The sequence below is a fragment of the Tasmannia lanceolata genome, unplaced genomic scaffold (genome assembly GCF_043159265.1).
Source record: "Tasmannia lanceolata isolate RefF3 unplaced genomic scaffold, GAP_Taslan_0.1 ptg000012l, whole genome shotgun sequence".
NCBI lineage: Eukaryota > Viridiplantae > Streptophyta > Magnoliopsida > Canellales > Winteraceae > Tasmannia > Tasmannia lanceolata.
The window spans coordinates 12,923,915-12,942,775 of NW_027518689.1; the positions used below are offsets into that span (position 1 = coordinate 12,923,915).

The following is an 18,861-nucleotide window of genomic DNA, read 5'->3' on the forward strand; positions in this document are numbered from 1 at the left end:
CACGTTAACTTCTCAAGCTCAACATTATCAGCATCTACCTCATGAGCCCCAACAAACATATCATCTACTTCCATTTGCAGCCTACTGTCATGAGGGACACCAAGATTTCCATCATCAACATCATGATCATCATCAATGTCATCATGATGATCCTCGTCATCGTCACTATGATCATCATCATTACCATCATCATCATCATTCCTATCTTCTTCAAAATAACCACTCATGACACAAAAATCATCTTGAAATTCATTATTGAAGTGCATTTCCAAATCTCCATCACTTTGTCTGTCATGGATATCTTCAGTGGCATGGTCCGTCATATCATGTGTAAATTCTTCATTTAGGACAATACGAGACCTGCATAGTTCAACAATATATAATCAGGCTAGTAGATTGATTAATTTTGAATTTCAAATATTGAATGGGGAAAACCATTGGTAAAGAAGTACAATACCTTAGAGTCGGTTGTGTTGAATCACCTCCTATATTGGTACCATCAAGTTCATCATCGTAGTCTCTTTGCAAATCTACTTCAAAACGCGGGGGACGATTGACATTTTCTGCTTCTCAAGGAAGATTTTGGGGTGGATTCGAAGTAGACGGAATGGCTACATTATTAGAGGGTCCCGTAATACAAACATTGTTTGGAGGCAGCATTGACGAATACAATGAATTTCTACCATTGTCACTAAAGCTTTTGAATATGTATATCATCATAGAATTAAACACATCTTTGTCAAACATCCTGATGATGGTTTGGAAGGCATCATCATTATCGACATCCATTAAAGTGGATATATATGGATCAACAACATATCGACACTTTATGGATTCAATCACCTGCCCTTCTATAGTTCCAATTCTTTTCTGGATTAGAACTTTAAATTGTTGGAAATTGATTCGTCGTAGAATCGATAAGAATGTCTTCCTCCCACCGATATATTCCCACGAAACTTCATCCTTCAATTTTCCATCATAGTGTAAAGAAGAGAAACCATTATTTCGACCATTTTTTTAAACACCTACAAAGACACACAAGATGTCAGAAGAACATTGTTGAAATAAGGGGAGTTTTCAAATCTCTACACAGGGTTGTCAACACTCTAAATGGGGGTTTTAAAATCTCAAGAAGGAGGGTTATGAAGTTAATAAACATGGTTGGCTAGGGGGCTCAAGTCCAAAATAGGGCTGATCAAGTAACTAAATGGGGGTTTTCAAGTGTCTATAGAGGGCTTCTCAGGTCCCAAAGGGATTATCAAGTACCTAAATTGGGGTTAACAAATATCTAAGGGAGGGTTTTCAAGGACAAAAAGGCTTATCATGTGATTAATTGGGGTATCAAGTATCTAGATGGGTTTCAAGACTATAGAAGGGGGAAATCTATGAAGGGAGTTATCCATTATCTAAATTGGATTATGTATAAGCAGGGGTTTTCAACTCTCTAAGAGGGGGTTTTCAAAGCTTCTAAAGTCTATAAGAGAGGGGTTTTTAACTCTCCAAAAGGGGGTTGTTAAAGGTTTTAAGGTTTATAAAAGAGGGGTTTTCAAGTATCTAAATGAGGCTTACTAAATATCTAAAGAGGGTTTCCAACTCTCAAAACAAAACCTCAAAATAGGGTATCCACCTGAAATCAGGTTTTCAACTCTCAAAATAGGGTTATCCACCAGAAATCATTAGAGACGAACAAAATACAAAACCCTAAACAAGATAAACAGATATTGAGAAAACAAAAACATTGCAAAACCCTAAAAAAATGAAAAAACAAAACCTAGATAGAGAAAATGAAAATAAAAATAAAACTACTCACGTGTTTGTCGAGTTTTCCCACGTCCAATGCTAGGTTAAAAAACCCCCAAAGTAGAAAATGAAACAGTAAAGAAGAGGGAAAAGGGAAAAGTAGAAAAGTAAAAAGGAACGTGGTATTTAAGAAAAGAAAAGGGCATTTTGGACCACATTTTTCCATCCGTACATATTTTGTCCCCCATTCGTAATTTCTGAAAAGCCTGGGTCCAGTTGATAATTCTGCCTAATTTTTGTCCCCCTTTGGTAATTGATCCAAATTTCTATTCTCGCCTACAATTTCTACGCACTCCAAAAATCTCTCTTCTACACCTATTATTTCTCTTTCCGCCTACAATTTCTACGCCTAAAATTTCTACTTCTCCCCATGCAATTTCTTATTTGATTTTTTTTCTTTAATTTCGTTTCCCTTTATGGCTTCTCCAACAGAATCAAGTCCTCAGACCCTCGATCCAACTCCTCCAATACTCGATCCAATTCCTCCAACCCGACCATCTTCTGTTTCTTCTTCTCAACTACCTTCTCATCCAGTTTTTGAGATCAGTAACATCAAATCTCTCGTAAATACTAACCTTGATCAAGAAAACTTCATTCTCTGGCAAACAATTTTCATTCCTATTCTAAGCAACCATGATGCATTGTTGACGGCACTACTTTGCCTCCTCCTTCTTCAATTCTAACCGAAACAGATCAAACAATTGTCAATCCGGACTTTCTTCTTTGGAAAAGAATTGATGATCGTATTGTGTCTTGGCTAAATGCAACTCTCTCCACGGATGTCCTTTAAGCACATCTTGATTCCGTATCAATCACTGATGTCCTTTAAGCACATCTTGGATTGTCATTGAAAAACTTTTTCATGATCAAGTGAGCGCTCACTATCTCCAATTAAAAATGGAGTTTAATGACCTTAAGAAAGAAAACAAATTCATGGATGTCTTTGTTCAACAAATCAAAAACATTTATGATCTTGTTATGCAAGCCTTAAGTGGTTTATCCTCTTAATATGATAGTTTTGTTTATGCAGTAACTGCTCATCCTCCTTCACCAAAATTTGACCAAATCCGTCCCGTTCTACTTGCCCAAGAGCTTCGTAAAACCCAACATCATCAATCCTCACCACCACCTAACAAAGCCTTCTTTGCTAATTGTGGTTGCGGAATCAGTCGAGGACATGGTAACCGTGGTCGTGGTGGCAGATCAAATTACACGAATAATCAATTTTATGGTCGAGGAAGAGGTAATCCAAATTCTACTTTCATTTACCAAGAATTCAACCATACAAGAAATTTCAATCCTACAACTTCCTTACCTCCAACTGACAGTATATTGGGCCGCCCTCCGCTTCCTTTTCCTAAACAACGAGAAATTTGTCAAATCTATCATAAGCCAAACCATGTTGCACTTGAGTGCAAAAATCGATTTAATCAGGCTTATACAACAGATAATCTCCCTTAGTCTTTTGCGGCTATGAATTTCAATGACAATGCTAATCAACCATGGTATCCTGACATTGGAGCTACATCACATATGACTCCTTCAGAAGGTATCGTTTCTACTAAAATTCCATATACTGCTATGATCGAATTTATGTTGGCAATGGTCATCTTCTTCCCATTTCTCATATAGGAAATTCTATTTTAAAAATTCAAAACTGCAGTTTTAAAATGAATGATGTATTAGTTGTTCCAAATCTTTAAAAAAATCTTCTTTCAATCCAAAAATTTTCATTTGATAATAACGTTTCTTTTGAATTCCATCCTTCTGGTTTTTGTGTTAAGGATTTGGTGACTAAGAAACCCCTCCTTCACTGCAGTAACCGTGGTTCTTTATATTCTCTTTCATCCTCGCTCGCTCATGTCAAACCCGCACGGGAAGAGACTCTCTCCGTAACTCATGTTTCACAGACCATTTGGCATATTAGATTATGTCATCCAATCCAACCTTCACTACAACATATGTTTAATTCAGTTCTTAAGAATGAATGTACAAAATGTTTGCCCAATGTATGTAATTCTTGTGAACTTGGAAAAAGTACAAGATTTCCTTTTTCAATTTCTCCTTCCCATTCTTCTTCTCCTTTAGAATTAATTCACTCAGATGTTTGGATGTCTCCTATTTCTTCTTTCTCATGCTTTAAATATTATGTCTTGTTTTTAGATGATTACTCAAGGTTCTCATGGGTTTTTCCTTTGAAACAAAAATTAGAGGTATTTTATGTTACTTTTGTTTGGGGGTTTGTTTCCACCCTTTTGCCTTCATGTTACTTTTGTTTTGTGTGGGAGCATGTTCCCAGATTGTTGGCTTTTCAGCCCCCGTAGCTTGTAATTGTCTTTCTTTAATGATATCTGGTGGGGGTCTTGCCTAACCCCAGCTTACTCATCAAAAAAAAAAAAAAAATTAGAGGTATTTTATGAATTTCAACTTTTCAAAACTAAAATTGAAAACCCTTTCCCCTATAAAATCAAATATTTTTAGTGCGACGGGAGAGGTGAATATTTAAACTCTAATTTTCAAGATGTTTTAGATTCTCATGGAGTCCAACCCCGCATCTCTTCTCCGTACACTCCGCAGCAAAATGGGGCTGCTGAACGAAAACAACGTACTCTTCTTAATATGGTTCAATCAATGCTATTTCACACATCTTTACCATCAGTTTTTTGGGCCGAAGCACTCCTAAGAGCTGTACATGTTTCAAACATGTTAACCTCGAAAACTTTAAACTTTAAAATTCCATTTTTTTATTTTTTAAAAAAATAGCAAATTATCATGTTCTTAAAGTTTTTGGTTGTTTGTGTTATCCGAATCAAAGTTCCTTGGCCCCAAATAAATTCTCTCCTCGTTCGTCGAAATGTATTTTTATTGGCTATGCTCAGAACTATCAAGCTTATCGTTGTCTTGATCTTATATCCAAAAAAACAATTATTTCACGACACATTAGATTCCATGAAAATGAGTTTCCTTATTTCTTAACTACACAATTCCATAATCCACATATTCAAATTTCAAAGTTCACAAATCTGGCAACAGTTTTATTGCCTAACTTCACATGTTCCTTTTCAAACCATACATCCACTACACACAGGGGCGGAGAGACATATAGCATGAGGGGGCCATGGCCTCCCAATGAAAGAGGAGTGCTAACTCAGGATGCCTAGGTGACCATGGGGCCGTGCGAGTGACAGCCCCGGGTATTCTGTCCATTTGGGTCAATTTGGATGGACCAAAAAAATGGGAACATCAAAGTAAGAGTACACTTTCCATTTCCTAGCATTGTTTGGTTGTCATTTACCATTCACGCATGACAGTCCTTATGATGTCCTTGTTGGCTGTAAATTTTTCAAAAGCAAGCCTTTTTACTGATACTTTCCTGTCAAATCAAGAGGAAAAGAAAAATGAGAATATATTTCACTTTTCTTCCACTTTTATGTCACATACCATCCGAACGACTCTTGAGAAGAAAGCAAAACAGTACAAAACGGAAAATTCACAGCCGACAGGCTGTCGTGAATAGTAAATGACAATCAAACAACGCTAGGAAAAGAAAAATATGTCCTACTTTGATTTGATTTTCCGAACATTTTATGCAACCAAACTGACCTAAAGAAATGGGAATCTATATTCCTTTCCTTCTGGTTGTATATTACGTGCATCCTAACGGACCCTTAGGCCCTGTTTGGATTGCTGGAATTTTGTGGATTTTTCCCCATGAAAACAAAATAACGAACCAGCGTTGATTATTTAGAGAGACCTTTGATTTGTGATGATATTCCTCTAAATTAACCATCATCATATTATTTCCCTCTAAATTGAGAAAAGGAAATTTTTTACAGAGGATAAATCTTCCATCAGAAAAATCCAAACAAGGCCTTAAGGAATTCTTTAGTTGGAAGTGACAATTCAGTAGCGGCCAAATCCTAAGTATGTGAACTAGTGGGGCTTGCAACAAATGGGTAAATTTCTTGTGAACATGTCTAGTTGTGGAGAATTGAAAACCCAACAAACTTGCTTGTGGTAGGTTCCGACCCTAACTGGAACAATTTATATCTGCAATTTTCTGTCTTTATCTTTTGTATAAGAGACGATGGCAACTAACAAGGAAAGAATCGAGAAACTAGAAAGTGATGGCCATTAAAAAAAAAACTAGAAAGTGATGTTCATGAAATCAATGATGGCCTTGGCCGATTGGATGCTTCAGCAAGGGTTAAAACTCAGGTTACTTCCGAGCGATTGCAACGTATTGATGACTCTGAAGGAAATAGTTGGAAAGCTCTCTGACCTACGCATTTAGCCTGAAGGATCACTATCCAGTGCATCTCACGCAGCATCCTCTACTCGACCCACAGTTGATTCGAAAGGGAGTAACGGCCACCATGTTGCTCCTCGCTATATCAAGATGGATTTTCCACGTTACTCTGGCACGGATCCAACAGAGTGGCTCAATAGGGTCTCACAATTCCTCAAGTATCAGGGTACATCAGAAGATCAATGGGTAACATTGGCTTCTTTTTTCTTTTTCTTTTTTTTTTGATGGGCAAAAATTGGCTTCTTTTCATCTTGAAGGTGAAGCTCAATAGGGACTCACAATTCCTCAAGTATCAGGGTACATCAGAAGATCAATGGGTAACATTGGCTTCTTTTCATCTTGAAAGTGAAGCTACTCAATGATTACAATGGCTACAACATTCTTATCAAGATGAAGGGGCAGATATCACATGGGGGATATTTGAAAAGGAATTACTAACTCGATTTGGGCCTACTGACTATGAGGATTTTGACGAAGCATTGTCAAAAATTAAGCAAACTGGCACCCTCAGAGAGAGTACCGACAAGAGTTTGAACGATTAGCAAATCGTGTGGTGTGCTGGCCTCAAAAAGCTTTAATTGGTACATTCCTCGGTGGACTTAAGGAATTAATTACAGATATAATTGTTCCAGTTAGGGTCAGAACCTATGTCTTGGCCATTCTTTTGATTTTGAAGGGACTGGTGTACTGTTTTCTAATGCAGAAGATACAAAAAGGCTCTGGGACGAGTTTTTATATGATGAAAGGCCTTGTAGTCCATTATTCGGTACGGCCCACACCATAGGATGATCCAAACTCTCCATAAGATGGGACACAACCTTAGGGCTGTGCCCCAAAATCATTTCCATAAGTTGATCCTAACCCTCCGATCTATAGAGGGTTAGGATCAACCCTCCGATCTATAGAGGGTTAGGGTCAACCCTCTAATATGCAGTCCCCCTCCAATCTATAAAGGGTTAGGATCAACCTTCTAATGTCCAGTCCCTCAATAGATAGGAGGGCTAGGATCAACCTATGCAAATGATTTTTGGGGCACAACCTATTTAGGTTGTGTCCCATCTTATGGACGGTTTGGATCATCCTATGGTGTGGGCCATACAGTACTTTTTGAAAAATAATGGACTATAAGTCTATACGGCCTTTCATCATATAAAAACTCAGCCAGATGTACTAATTGATAATTGGGCAAAAGAAAGAATTTGAATTGATTTAAATTTAAAATATTGAGAAATAATATTCACAGAGAAGGGTCCAAAACTTGATAGATCATAAATTCTTCTGAAACAAGAACACAGTTCTCTTCGGCATGCTTTGCTAAGATAAAATACAAAAACAGTTCTCTTCGGCATGCTTTGCTAAGATAAAATACAAAAACAAAGTGACAGCTAAAACTCATCAACCTCTGGTAGATTGAACCCCGAAAGCCAAGAGAACGAGCTAGAATTAACAACTGATAACTTGAGAAGAGGAGAAAGCAATCGGCGACATACGGATCAAAAGTGGCTTCGGCCGTTGGATCGATTCTCTATCCAAAGCGATGGAGATTCCATTTAAAGTCATCAACGATGTTCCCATTTCAGGAATCTTCATCATCTTCATCAACAACCTCTTCTTCATATTCAGATTCTGCATCATCTGATTGGTCATAGGAGCTTCTACTCCCACGTTCCTCATCATCAGATGACTCTTCATCAGGATAATCATTCATTGGATTATCTTCAGCTGTATCCCAAACAGTACCAAGATTAGATAACGTCATTTTCAATTTATCTTCTTTTTTTTTCAAATCTATTGTCAATTTATCTTGAAACAATATAGAAGAAAGAAGAGATACCATTCGAATCATCGGATTCATACTCAGATTGAGTTGGGCCATCATAATAATCATCATCATCTACTTGCACCCTAACACAATTTGAATATCATTATCATCTCCAATTGTGATCCATTTCAAGATCCAATAAGACAAAAAGACCAAGGACGCTGGAGACAGGTAATCTAAAATGCTTACAGTGGATACATGGTTAAATCTTCTTCTTCTGTTCTACTCAAATCATCCCCAATAGCGTACAAGTCATAAACATAGTTATCTGTCAAACGCTCAGACACAAACCATTAAGCACCATTTGTAGAGAAGAGAGTGAAAGGATAAGTTATTCAAGAAACATGCGAACAGAACAAAAAAAAAAAACACGTAAAATATGTATCCAAGTAAGACACCGAAAATGCTACTATATCATTACATCATAGTTGCTTTTCTATATGCAGAGTCAAATTGTGCATATTTATCTGATGAAGATCAAGTAGTAGAAATGAAATATAGGATGCTAAAGGAATGATTTTCTTCCAAGTTTGACATTATTCAGTAATTCAAATACAATTGGCCTCCATAATACAAATATGAGAATGTTGAGTTGTCAATATTCAAAGGGTCAAGCACAGGTACTATGGATATGGCAAATCAAAGTTCATTGGACGATGGCCCAAACTTGTAACAATATTCACATGCAGATTGTGACAGCTCTCAGAGGAAATATATATACACTTTTTTTTTTTTGAAAGTTGACTAATTGTATTTAGATTTCAAGCATATATACAGCGAAATGGGACCAGGAGTCCCAGAAAAAACAAACAAAGATAACCTAGGAAGTGACACCAGGTTCCTAAAAAAATTCCTTTGTTGCATACCCATCCCCATTCCGACCATACTACCTCTAACGCCATTTGTAAAGAGACCACCAAAAAGCTCCTATATTCTAGAATATCCGGAAAGTTATGAAGACCATCCTCCTTCCACAAAAATTCCAGGGAGCACCTAAGAAAGGAATTGCTCACTTAGGAAGAGCACTTCTCCAACTCACCCAGAAGGTGCTGGATTTGATAGTCCGGCATGTCTGTGAAAAGATCCTCCGGATTCATTTCCAAAAATCCAGGATTCTTTCTCCTGGCAATCCTTTCTTCCACCAGCCGGATACCGACAGGCTTGTTAGCTTCCCATTGTCGTTTCCTCGAAGTCCTTTCATCGGTCAGGATTAATTTGAAGAAAGGGTGTTTTTGCATAGGCGAGTGGGTATCCTTAACCGTAGCTGTCCCACAGAGCCTATGGAATGTCCAAGGACAATCTTGAGCCTCCTTAAATAATTTCCATTGCTTTCTAAAAGAGGTCTCCCGAGACCTCTTTATGTGCGGGTCGTTTATGGAGGCCCTCTCTTCATCATAAATCATCGATTTCATCCTATAGAGAATCTTTTCCAAGACCAAAATCTCCATGAACACCTTCCTTTTCCAACCCCCGGAACATGAGGGAAGTGAAGGTGAGTCATGCTGCGTATTACTTTGTTTTTCCATTCCTGCTTGTCTGAAGATGAGAGCAAATCATCCAAATCTCCAGAGGGATTCCAATGGTCTCCCCTTGCCCCTTTATATGAGGGTCACCACCTAAATGTGGTGGATGACCAATGACCGCCCCCCTTATCCACTATCACGTATGAAGACTTCCCTTCAAAATACGGGACTTGTATAGCCACCAAATTCATATCCTCTAACCCAATACCATAACCTTTACAACTTCCCTCTCCTTGGTGATAAAGTATTATACTCAACACGCGAAGGCAAATTGAATAGTGATAACCTAGTCTTGACAGGCAGGATGCTACTTTTCACACCAAAAGCGAATGTTAGATAATTAATGATTACAACCCTCTCCCCAAAACCCAAAAAGTAATGATACTAAGGAAACTTCTACGGTACGCTTAAAACATCTTTAATCCAGATTCCAGTTATAATACTATCAACTGGGGGGGCCCGCTCCCCCAGGCCCACTAGCTTCATCTGGGACAGAAGCAGGGGGAAGGCCATTAATTACTTATTCATAGGCAGTACATACCCTGGGCAGATGGGAAAATGGTTTGTGAAATTTTGAAATCTGGCCAGAAGATTTCTCCTTTATCCCTACTGGAATAGATTCTGAGGGTTTCTCGGTTTCTCCAGTTTCCTTTAAAAAAACTTTCCTTTAGATCTAGCCTTCCGGGCTTTGATTTTTAATCCAAAGGGGCTCAAACCAGAAGCCCTAGGTTTAAGAGATTCCAGAATATTCCTAGATTATGGAATTTGACCAACCAAGGTCCTCTTCTTGGTGGGAGGATCCATCCGTCCAGGTTTTCTTTTAAGGGCAGAAAGGTCATTTGTCTTAGAGCCGGACCCAGCATGTAACGGGCAAGTTTGACCAAAATTTTTGTTCACATATCCCAACGCACCTCTCACAAGCCTATTCTTGAGCAGTGCACCTTTAGAATTTGATTGGTCAGAATTAAAATTTGAATTCAAAAGAGTGGGCCCCAAGGGTTCACAGAGTCAGCCCTGCAAGTCCAGGAGACCTTCAAAAAGTGGGCAATGCCAAACTGCCCAAACCAGCGAGATCCAGAGTAGCTTCGACCAATGAAAGCAGCTGCCCCTTCGAACTTAGGGTAGTGGAGGGCTCGTAATTAGTTGAGCACTCCCCAATTTTCTCTTGAATTTCAATTCCGATGGCATAATAATGGTCTGAGATCCGGATTTTAACAAAAGTACCAGATAACTTCCATCGGGGGGCTAGGATTTTGGCCGATACAAAAATCATACAATGTTGGTGGTTGCCTTCCATCTTCGTCTCCAGGACCTTACCAAAAAGGCTCCCTAGAGCTTCCACGGTTGAAATGGCCCATGCATGTAATGGAATGGCATAGAAGTTAACCAAGAGAGCTTCCGCACCTTGAATAAAATCCCTATTCCAAGGTGAGAGAGAGAGAGCAATTGATTTCCCCACGTCTCAGGTCCCTTGGTGAGGATCTTTAAGGCTTGCTTCTCTGATTCAAACATAAAAAGGAACTTGTTCTTCGCTATGATTCAGGGGCAATGGAGGGATGGGATATCCCAAAACTTTTGTGCCCAAAGCCAAAGGTCCTCTAGGGTCCCATTGTTATCTCTCTTTCTCCCTATCAAACAAGCCTTTAGGGTATCCATAGCACTTCCACTTCCTTACCCGAGATGGATAATGTTGAAAGCCCTCCCTCCGCATGTGAAGAGATTTTACCACTGTCAGACCATTGCTCGCCCTCACTATTATCAACCTCCAGTGAGGTTGTTGGGCTAACACAGGTTACCAAATTTGGAGAGCTTCTATCCTGCCGGCACCAATGGCATTTATCCTGCCACTTGAAGTTGAAGTAATCACAGGAGGGGGAAAACCAGTCCCCAAGTCGCCTTCCTGTTCTTAACTCCCCATTTAAGATCTCCCCTCCCTCCTCAATATTATCAACCTCCAGTGAGGTTGTTGGGCTAACATGGGTTACCAAATTTGGAGAGCTTCTATCCTACCGGTACCAACAGCATTTATCCCAGCACTTGAAGTTGAAGTAATCACAGGAGGGGCAAAACCAGTCCCCAAGTCGCCTTCCTGTTCTTAACTCCCCATTTAAGATCTGCCCACCCCCCACCCCCCCTACATATGATTCTGAATGGCTTCTCTCATGTAAGGAAACAGTTGGAGGAAGCGGTTTCATTTTCTTTTGCTGGCACCGTTTGCAATTATTCCGCCAATTGAAGTTACAGTAGCTGCAGAAGAGGCAAGACCAGTCCCCCGACCATCTTCTCAATTTATCCCTAGCCCCCTCTTCTGCATACTTTTTCTTCAGCAGCTCAACTGATTTCTTTTGAGCTAAATCCCTCATTTGACACATTTATTCTTCTCTCACCCTCATTTGACACATTCTTCTTAATGTGGTGGAATCATCAATATATATACCACTTCAAACTGGTTAGTTTTAGTTGATGAAACTATTAGAAAATCGGGTTACTTATAACAGTATATTCTCCTCAGTGAAACTGACAACAGCCCCTCCACTCATTTACTCATGCGGCTTCTCTATTTGACCAAAACCTGCTTTGGCAACTCGCTTATTCCCTTTCTGAGTTATGCTGTTCCCATGATCGAGATGTGTTTTGGACCTCTTCTAAAGCTTAATTAGCCATGCCTCGCCAACTGTAGCTTTTGGCATGGGATTATAAATTTAAAAGGTTAGTGATATATCCGCCCCTTTTGATTACTAGGGACACCCAGCAGCAGTGCATCAGTGACTGCAGAGGGGCTGATGTACTTCATGTCAGAAGGATTCAATGGGGCTGATTGCCACTTACACTGCTGCTGCGTGTCCCTAGCAATCAAAAGGGGCGGATATATCACTTCCCTTTTAGTAAAATATGCATCTTTGAAAGCATGTTCCAGAAGTCAATACTTAAAGCCTAACCTATCTTGTGTTCACCGGGAGGCACTAAGGGGACCTGGCATGTCACAAAATTTACTGATGATGAATTTCAACACAGTCATCATTATGTAGGCCCAGAAAGAGAAATAAAAGAAAGAGGAGAAAGAGAAGCGAAGAATAACACAAGAAGAAGATCGGAGGAGAAAGAGGGGAAGGAGGAGGATGCGGAAGAATAGAAGAAGAGAATAGGAGAAAGAAGAGAGAAGACAAGAAATTAGAGGGGGAAATCTGTAATGACTACAATTCATTAAAAAAAAACTAATAACACCTAATACGTGAGGCCTGTATATAGGCAAGAAAATTCTATGGAAAATAAATAAATTTCCTAACTCTAAATCACATGGAAAATAAAAGCCCTAAAACTAAATATCAAGGAAATAAAAATCTTAGAAACTAAATAACATGGAAATAAATCCCTAAAAGTTACACGTGGTGAGTGGGTTGTTGCGTGTATCCGTAGGGACTAGTCCTACTCCCGAAGGGGGTGGGGACATCCTACGTCATCAAAAAAAAAAATTCCCTAAAAGTCCTAATGTGGAAAATATGCCTCTTACTGTCCTACAATCTGTATCATTCTCCCATAGAAAACAACTCGCCCTGGAGTTCTAGTCCGTCTAGATCAAATATTTTTTTTTGAAAGATGACATATTTTCATTGATACTAAGGTAATTACATTGGGGACCAGGAGTCCCTCCTGGCATTACGTAATATCAAAGAAGGGTGACTAGGGCATACCCTGAACCAGATGGCTGGACGACAACAACAACAGCAAAATGTGGGCCCTTTCTTCCTACACCGTTCAATAGTCATGCCTTATACCACAAATAATACAAGAGAAGCTTTACCCGACCATGCCCTGCCAGATTCCAGAACTACAATCATTCCACCTATATCCAAGTTACCGTGGGCCCTTTCTTCCTACACCTCCAAAAAGACTGCAGTACTTCTTTATCAGCAACACCACCACATTACTTTACGAGCACTGAAATCTGACCTTATATGGGACAGATACCACTACTATCTTTCCAAGTTACCGTTCTAAGATATCACCTTAACACTGACCAACAGAACTACAACCACCAATCGTCATGGATTCCACAATACCCGACTTCCCTCTGAACATCCCTTTTTCCTTCCTCACTCTACTTAATAATTAAAACAACAAACAAAGCCATATCTACTCAGAACTTCATTGGATTGGAGCTCTCATTACCCCACCAAAAAGTGAAGGGACTTACTTTTTTAATATGAACATTTTTCTAACTCCAAGAGAAGCTACTCAGTCTCAAAAGACTCCTCATACGGAGTTTTTTCCCCTAGGTTCTTTTTCCGTCTAAGAAGATCTTCCACCCTCTTAACCCCTGATGCCTTATCTTCTTCCCATCGAAGAAGTCTTTATTTCTTCTCATCTTCCAAGAACTTAGTGAAAAAGGGTTCTTGTGCATCGGCGAATGGGTTTCGTTTACATTGTAAGTACCTGTAAGGTTATAGAATGTCTCTGGTCGATTGTTGGCTGCCTCCTTAAAAAATTTCCATTGACTTTTCAAAAAGGTTTTAATCTTTTCTCTTGAAGTTGGAAGTACCTTGGAGGCCAGTTCTTCATTGTATACTAAGGCCCGCAATCTACTTGAAGTTTCTTCCATTTCTACAACGTCAAAAGGGCGCTTCCTAGATTGAACCTGGGATGATTCACTCAGATTTTCCATTTCTGAATGTTCTAGCTTCTCTTTTTACACTTTTTTTTCCTCTTTGATAAGAATGCCAAAAGGCAGACGGAAGTATTTCCTTTCATCTATTCGCTTCATGACTGCTTCCCGATGACCCTAGCAAAAATCTAGAGGCCAGGTGTCCCTCCACACCCCCATTAGCTTATTCTAGGTGCACCTGATATAATTAAACTTTAGAGTGGTCGTCACTCACCCTATCCAATTACCCAAAAAAACATTTATGTAGCCAAAATAATCATTCACACCGTCCCATCTCAAAAAAGCTTCTTCATTTTTCGGAAGAGATTTGAGTTATAATTCCAATACAAGAGCCTTTATAGTACTAAGATCCTCAGCTGACAGATATTTCCAATTTTTCTTCCTCTTCTGTAAAAAGCCAAAACCACACGCCATCTAGCTCAACCATGTCAGAAGCTAGAGGAAGTCCAAGATCTTCACCCAAAGACGGTACAGGCCTTAGGTGTCAAGCCTCGATAACAAGGTAGGCCAAAAATACCTTTTTGATATCTAAGGTTTCTCCCTGCCAGCCCCAATCGGTCAAAGGTGAACAGGAAGGCACATTTTTGGAAGGAGTACCCTGCACTTTTCCCGCCCATGCTCCAGATGATTTGAATTTTGAAAACAGGGGCCAGACTCCGACGAGTCGAAGGTTCTCCTGAACTGGATTTTCCTAATGGGTTCCGGGCAGTTCGTAGCCTGGACCACTGTCGGGCCGCCCGAGATCTCCAGCTCAAGCTTCAGCGCAGGCTTTGCCGGAGGTAGGAAGGGTCCCGGAGCAGGGGAAGATTCACAAGGCTCACAAGGATCGGCCTCAGAAATCAAATGAGGTCTCTTTGACTCATGAATTAGGATACCCACAGTGTAACATTGACCAGAAACCCATAGATTGACGAAGGGATAGCTCAACTTCCATCTAGGTGTAAAGATTTTGACCGATACAAAACTCATACATTGTTTGTGGTTACCTTCCATTTTCACCTCCAAGAGCGGTCCAAAAAGGTTTCCCAAGCCTTCAACTGTTGAGGTAGCCCAAACTTGCAGAGGGATGCCATATATATTGACCCACAGCACCTCGGATCCCTGGACATAGTCTTGATTACATGTGGAGAGGGAAAGTAGGATGCATTCGTAAGCCTCTTGCTTAGCCAGAACTCCGAATGCCATCTCCACCGAGTCAAACATAAATAAAACTTCATCCTTTGATAGAAGAGAAGGACAAGGGAGGGTAGGGATGTCCCAATAGATTTTCACCCACAGCCTGATATCCTGAATGGATCCAGATAAAATTTTTCTTTTTCCTACCAAACATGCACTTAGGATATTAAATCTCGTTTCCACCTCCGGGCCCGAGATGGACAAGGATGGTATCCCTCCTTCAACAAAAGAGGTAATCAGTCCGGAATCAGGCCAACATTCTCCCTCCTGGGCCACGGTACCTGAATCCGCTGGGTTTGAGGACTCTCCAGGAGGTTGAGAACTTCGCTCTTTATCCAGGTGACACTAACGACATCTACCCCGCCATTTAAAATTTAAGTAATTGTAGGATGAGCAGTACCAGTCCTCTTGTAGCCACCACGATTTCACTTTGATTCTTTCTACTTTCTCTTTCTTTCTTTTCCTCCTCCCTTCTCCTCGCATCATCGGCATTTACTTCTCAATTTAAAATTACAGTAACCACAAGATGAGCAAGACCAATCCCCCAGTCGTCTCATGTTATCCCCCCAATTTTGCCTAGATCAAATATTTAGACTATCAACTCGAGTAATAGCAGTTGTAACCCATCAAAATCGCTCATGTATAACCCATGAGAGTAGTCTGAAATTATGGCGGAGCTATAGGGAAGAAATCGCCCATATAGAATCATATGAACACAAATCGTGCCACAGAAGTAAACTAGTTTGGAAAATAGCAACGTACTACTCTCGGATCGGTGTAATAGCTATGGGTAGTGTAACGGCGTTCTCTAGCAAACCTTGGCAAAACTTCTCAATATTATTCTTCGTTGTAATCTCAACTAGACAAACTGAATCAATCTTTGGAAATGCTAACACCTCTTGATCAATTTTTGTAACAAGCTCCTCGGTGTCAGCACAAAGCTCGACAATATGCTCTATCGGCTCAAAGATAGGGCAATCCTCCATAATATGCTCTCGATCATCCCTCTCATGTAATGGCTGAGCTCAGTCGACTATGTCAATGGATCGGCCTCGCATGGCTCTGCCACAATATCTGCCTCGACTGTGGAAGTGTCAAACTCGCTCTCTACATGCTCGACAATTGGCCTCTCTAAATCATCATCCTCATCGACGTCAGCCTCATCAACTACCATCTGTCGGACCACTAACAGTATACGTGTCTAGCTCTGTGTCTAACTGATCAAGGTCTGACATAGGCTCGGGCTCAACGTCGATAACGGTCTCATAAACAATGGAATCAATATCATCATTCGACTCCTCAATAGTGTTAGCAACTTCCTTCGTACTTAGCTTCATCTCGTTCAAGTCAAGCATTAGGTTTTCCAATATTGCTTGAACTTCGGCTACTTGTTCACGTCAAGCGGCTTCTTCTCGCATCAATCTTTGTTTATATGCTGCTCAGTCACGTTTCAATCTCTATTCATACTGATATGCATAAATCCTCATAACGAACCTCTTCCCATAGACAGGATGGTGGCTTGCCCAAGTCAGCGCGCTCTAGCACGAAGAATCCCCATCTCAACCTGGCATCGCTATATATTGTATCCTTGACTCGACAATGGTTAGCTGAGGATCATATTGATAGTAGTTATGCATCATGTGTTTTGATCCGTTGTAGATAAGCATCCTTAGAATCTCTATAGGGATAGTAGCAATTATCATAACCATAAAATTATGGAACACGTGGTGCAGTAAAATATTGATCGTCATGCCCATCAAAATATGGAACACCTGGTGGAGCCATTGGAATCGGTGTCGAAAAATAAAATCAACCGTCTGTCATGTAGAATGGAACGCAATGCCTTTCTCGGATCTTGAATTTGGACTTCTTGATGGCCTGGATCGACGGTCAGATCAAAACGGACAGATGGTGGAAGTTGCTTGAAGTAGTGCTTGCGCTCGCTGCTGGCTGCAGAGAATGGGTTGGATAGACTCTTTAAGTCGTATTGATCAAGTCTCGTGTTAACGGCGATGCCAAATTCCAAGCAGCAGTGACCCAGGTGAAGAGAGAGAAATCTTTTATTCTCGACAGCTGATAGGAAAGTTGATGTTGACCAAGTGTAATTACCATGTACGATATGGTAACCTACCTTGGGGCAACTTGGTTTTTTTTATTTGCTTTTCCCTTTTCCAGCAGGGTACAGGGTACAGATAAGTCTTTCACTCTCCTTTTATTAGTTTGAATGCAAGTGCACAGTCACTACCTACAAAATAGGTACGAATACGTAAGATAATCCTTACCTTTCTATATACTTCTCGGTTGCTTCTTTGAGATGGACTCTTTCCCTTTTTCTCGTTTCACACGACAATAGCAACTATGATAGTCTGTAGTTTCCTTTCTTGAGAAATTTCAAGAAGGAAATGAGCGTGAGTGTCCTTCCTTACGACAGGTGCTAGCCGGAGAGAGGAGAGTGCGGTCAACTGGATTTTTGGTCCAATAGTAGGGCAGCGAGGTGTGGGAAGAGAATATGGATAGAAGGTGGCTGTTGGGACTAATTCCTAGGCTTCTTGGTGAGCTTTCTTGAGTGCCACCGGAGAGAAATCTGGTGTTGGACTAACCCTCCAATGGTGTTTGATGGTGGTGATGAGCTTAGGGTTTGGGTCTATCGATGTGTGGGCAGATGGGAGGTTGAACACTGCTGTGGATTCTTCACTCTGATACCAATTTGATACAGGATTGCATGGGGAAAAGCTCTGATGCCAAACTGATGTAGGCCCAAAAAGAGAAATAGAAGAAAGAGAAGAAAAGAATAAGAGAAGAGGAAGAATAGAGGAGGAAGAGGGGAAGGAGGAGGAAGAAGAATAGAAGAAGAGAATAGGAGAAAGATGAGGTAAGACAAGAAATAAGAGGAGAAAATCTGTAATTACTTCAATTCATTAAAAACAACTAATAATCCCTAATACATGAGGTCTGTATACAGGAAATAAAATTCCATGGAAAAAAAATAAATTCCCTAACTCTAAATAACATGAAAAATAAAAGCCCTAAAACTAAATATCATGGAAATAAAAATCCTAGAAACTGAAAAATATGTACTATTCTAGGATTTTTTTAATTGTATTCTATAATTTTTATTTCCATGTTTTTAGTTTTTAGGGATTTTATTTTTCATGTTATTTAGAGTTAGGGAATTTATGTTTTCCATGGAATTTTATTTCAATTGCCTATGCATAAGCCTCATATATTAGAGATTATTAGTTTTTGATGAATAAAGATTGGTTAAGATTTCTCTCCTAATACGCGTGCAGATGGTGCAGGAGACTAACTATATTATTAGCAATTTTCAAAAAAAAAAAAAGATTTCTCCCCTAATTTCTCCCAGATTTCTTCTTCTTCCTCATTCCCCTCTTTCTCCTATGTTCTTCTTCTCTTCCTCTTCCTCTTTCTTCTATTTCTCTTTCTTGGCCTAAATCAGTTTGGTATCACATCACTTCTTTTGTTTTGCAATAATAAATAAAAGAACAAGTTGGTGAAAGGAAAAAAATTACAGGAGGATAGAAACGGACCCAAAAAGTTCTGTTTACAC

At 39.8% G+C, this 18,861-nt stretch overlaps 1 protein-coding gene across 2 annotated transcripts in view; it reads right to left on the minus strand.

The window, feature by feature from the left end:
• Positions 1–7,305: 7,305 nt before the first annotated feature.
• The window catches only part of LOC143887631 (RNA-directed DNA methylation 4-like), a 62,428-nt gene continuing 50,872 nt past the window's right edge, over positions 7,306–18,861 (minus strand). For both annotated transcript variants that reach the window (XM_077391743.1, XM_077391742.1), the window contains exons 9-11: positions 8,121–8,199; positions 7,944–8,014; positions 7,306–7,831 (exon numbers count right to left, since the gene is read on the minus strand). In XM_077391743.1, coding sequence (XP_077247858.1) covers positions 7,686–7,831; positions 7,944–8,014; positions 8,121–8,199 — 296 coding nt within the window. In that variant the 3' untranslated portion in view covers positions 7,306–7,685. The remainder of the gene's footprint in view (positions 7,832–7,943; positions 8,015–8,120; positions 8,200–18,861) is intronic.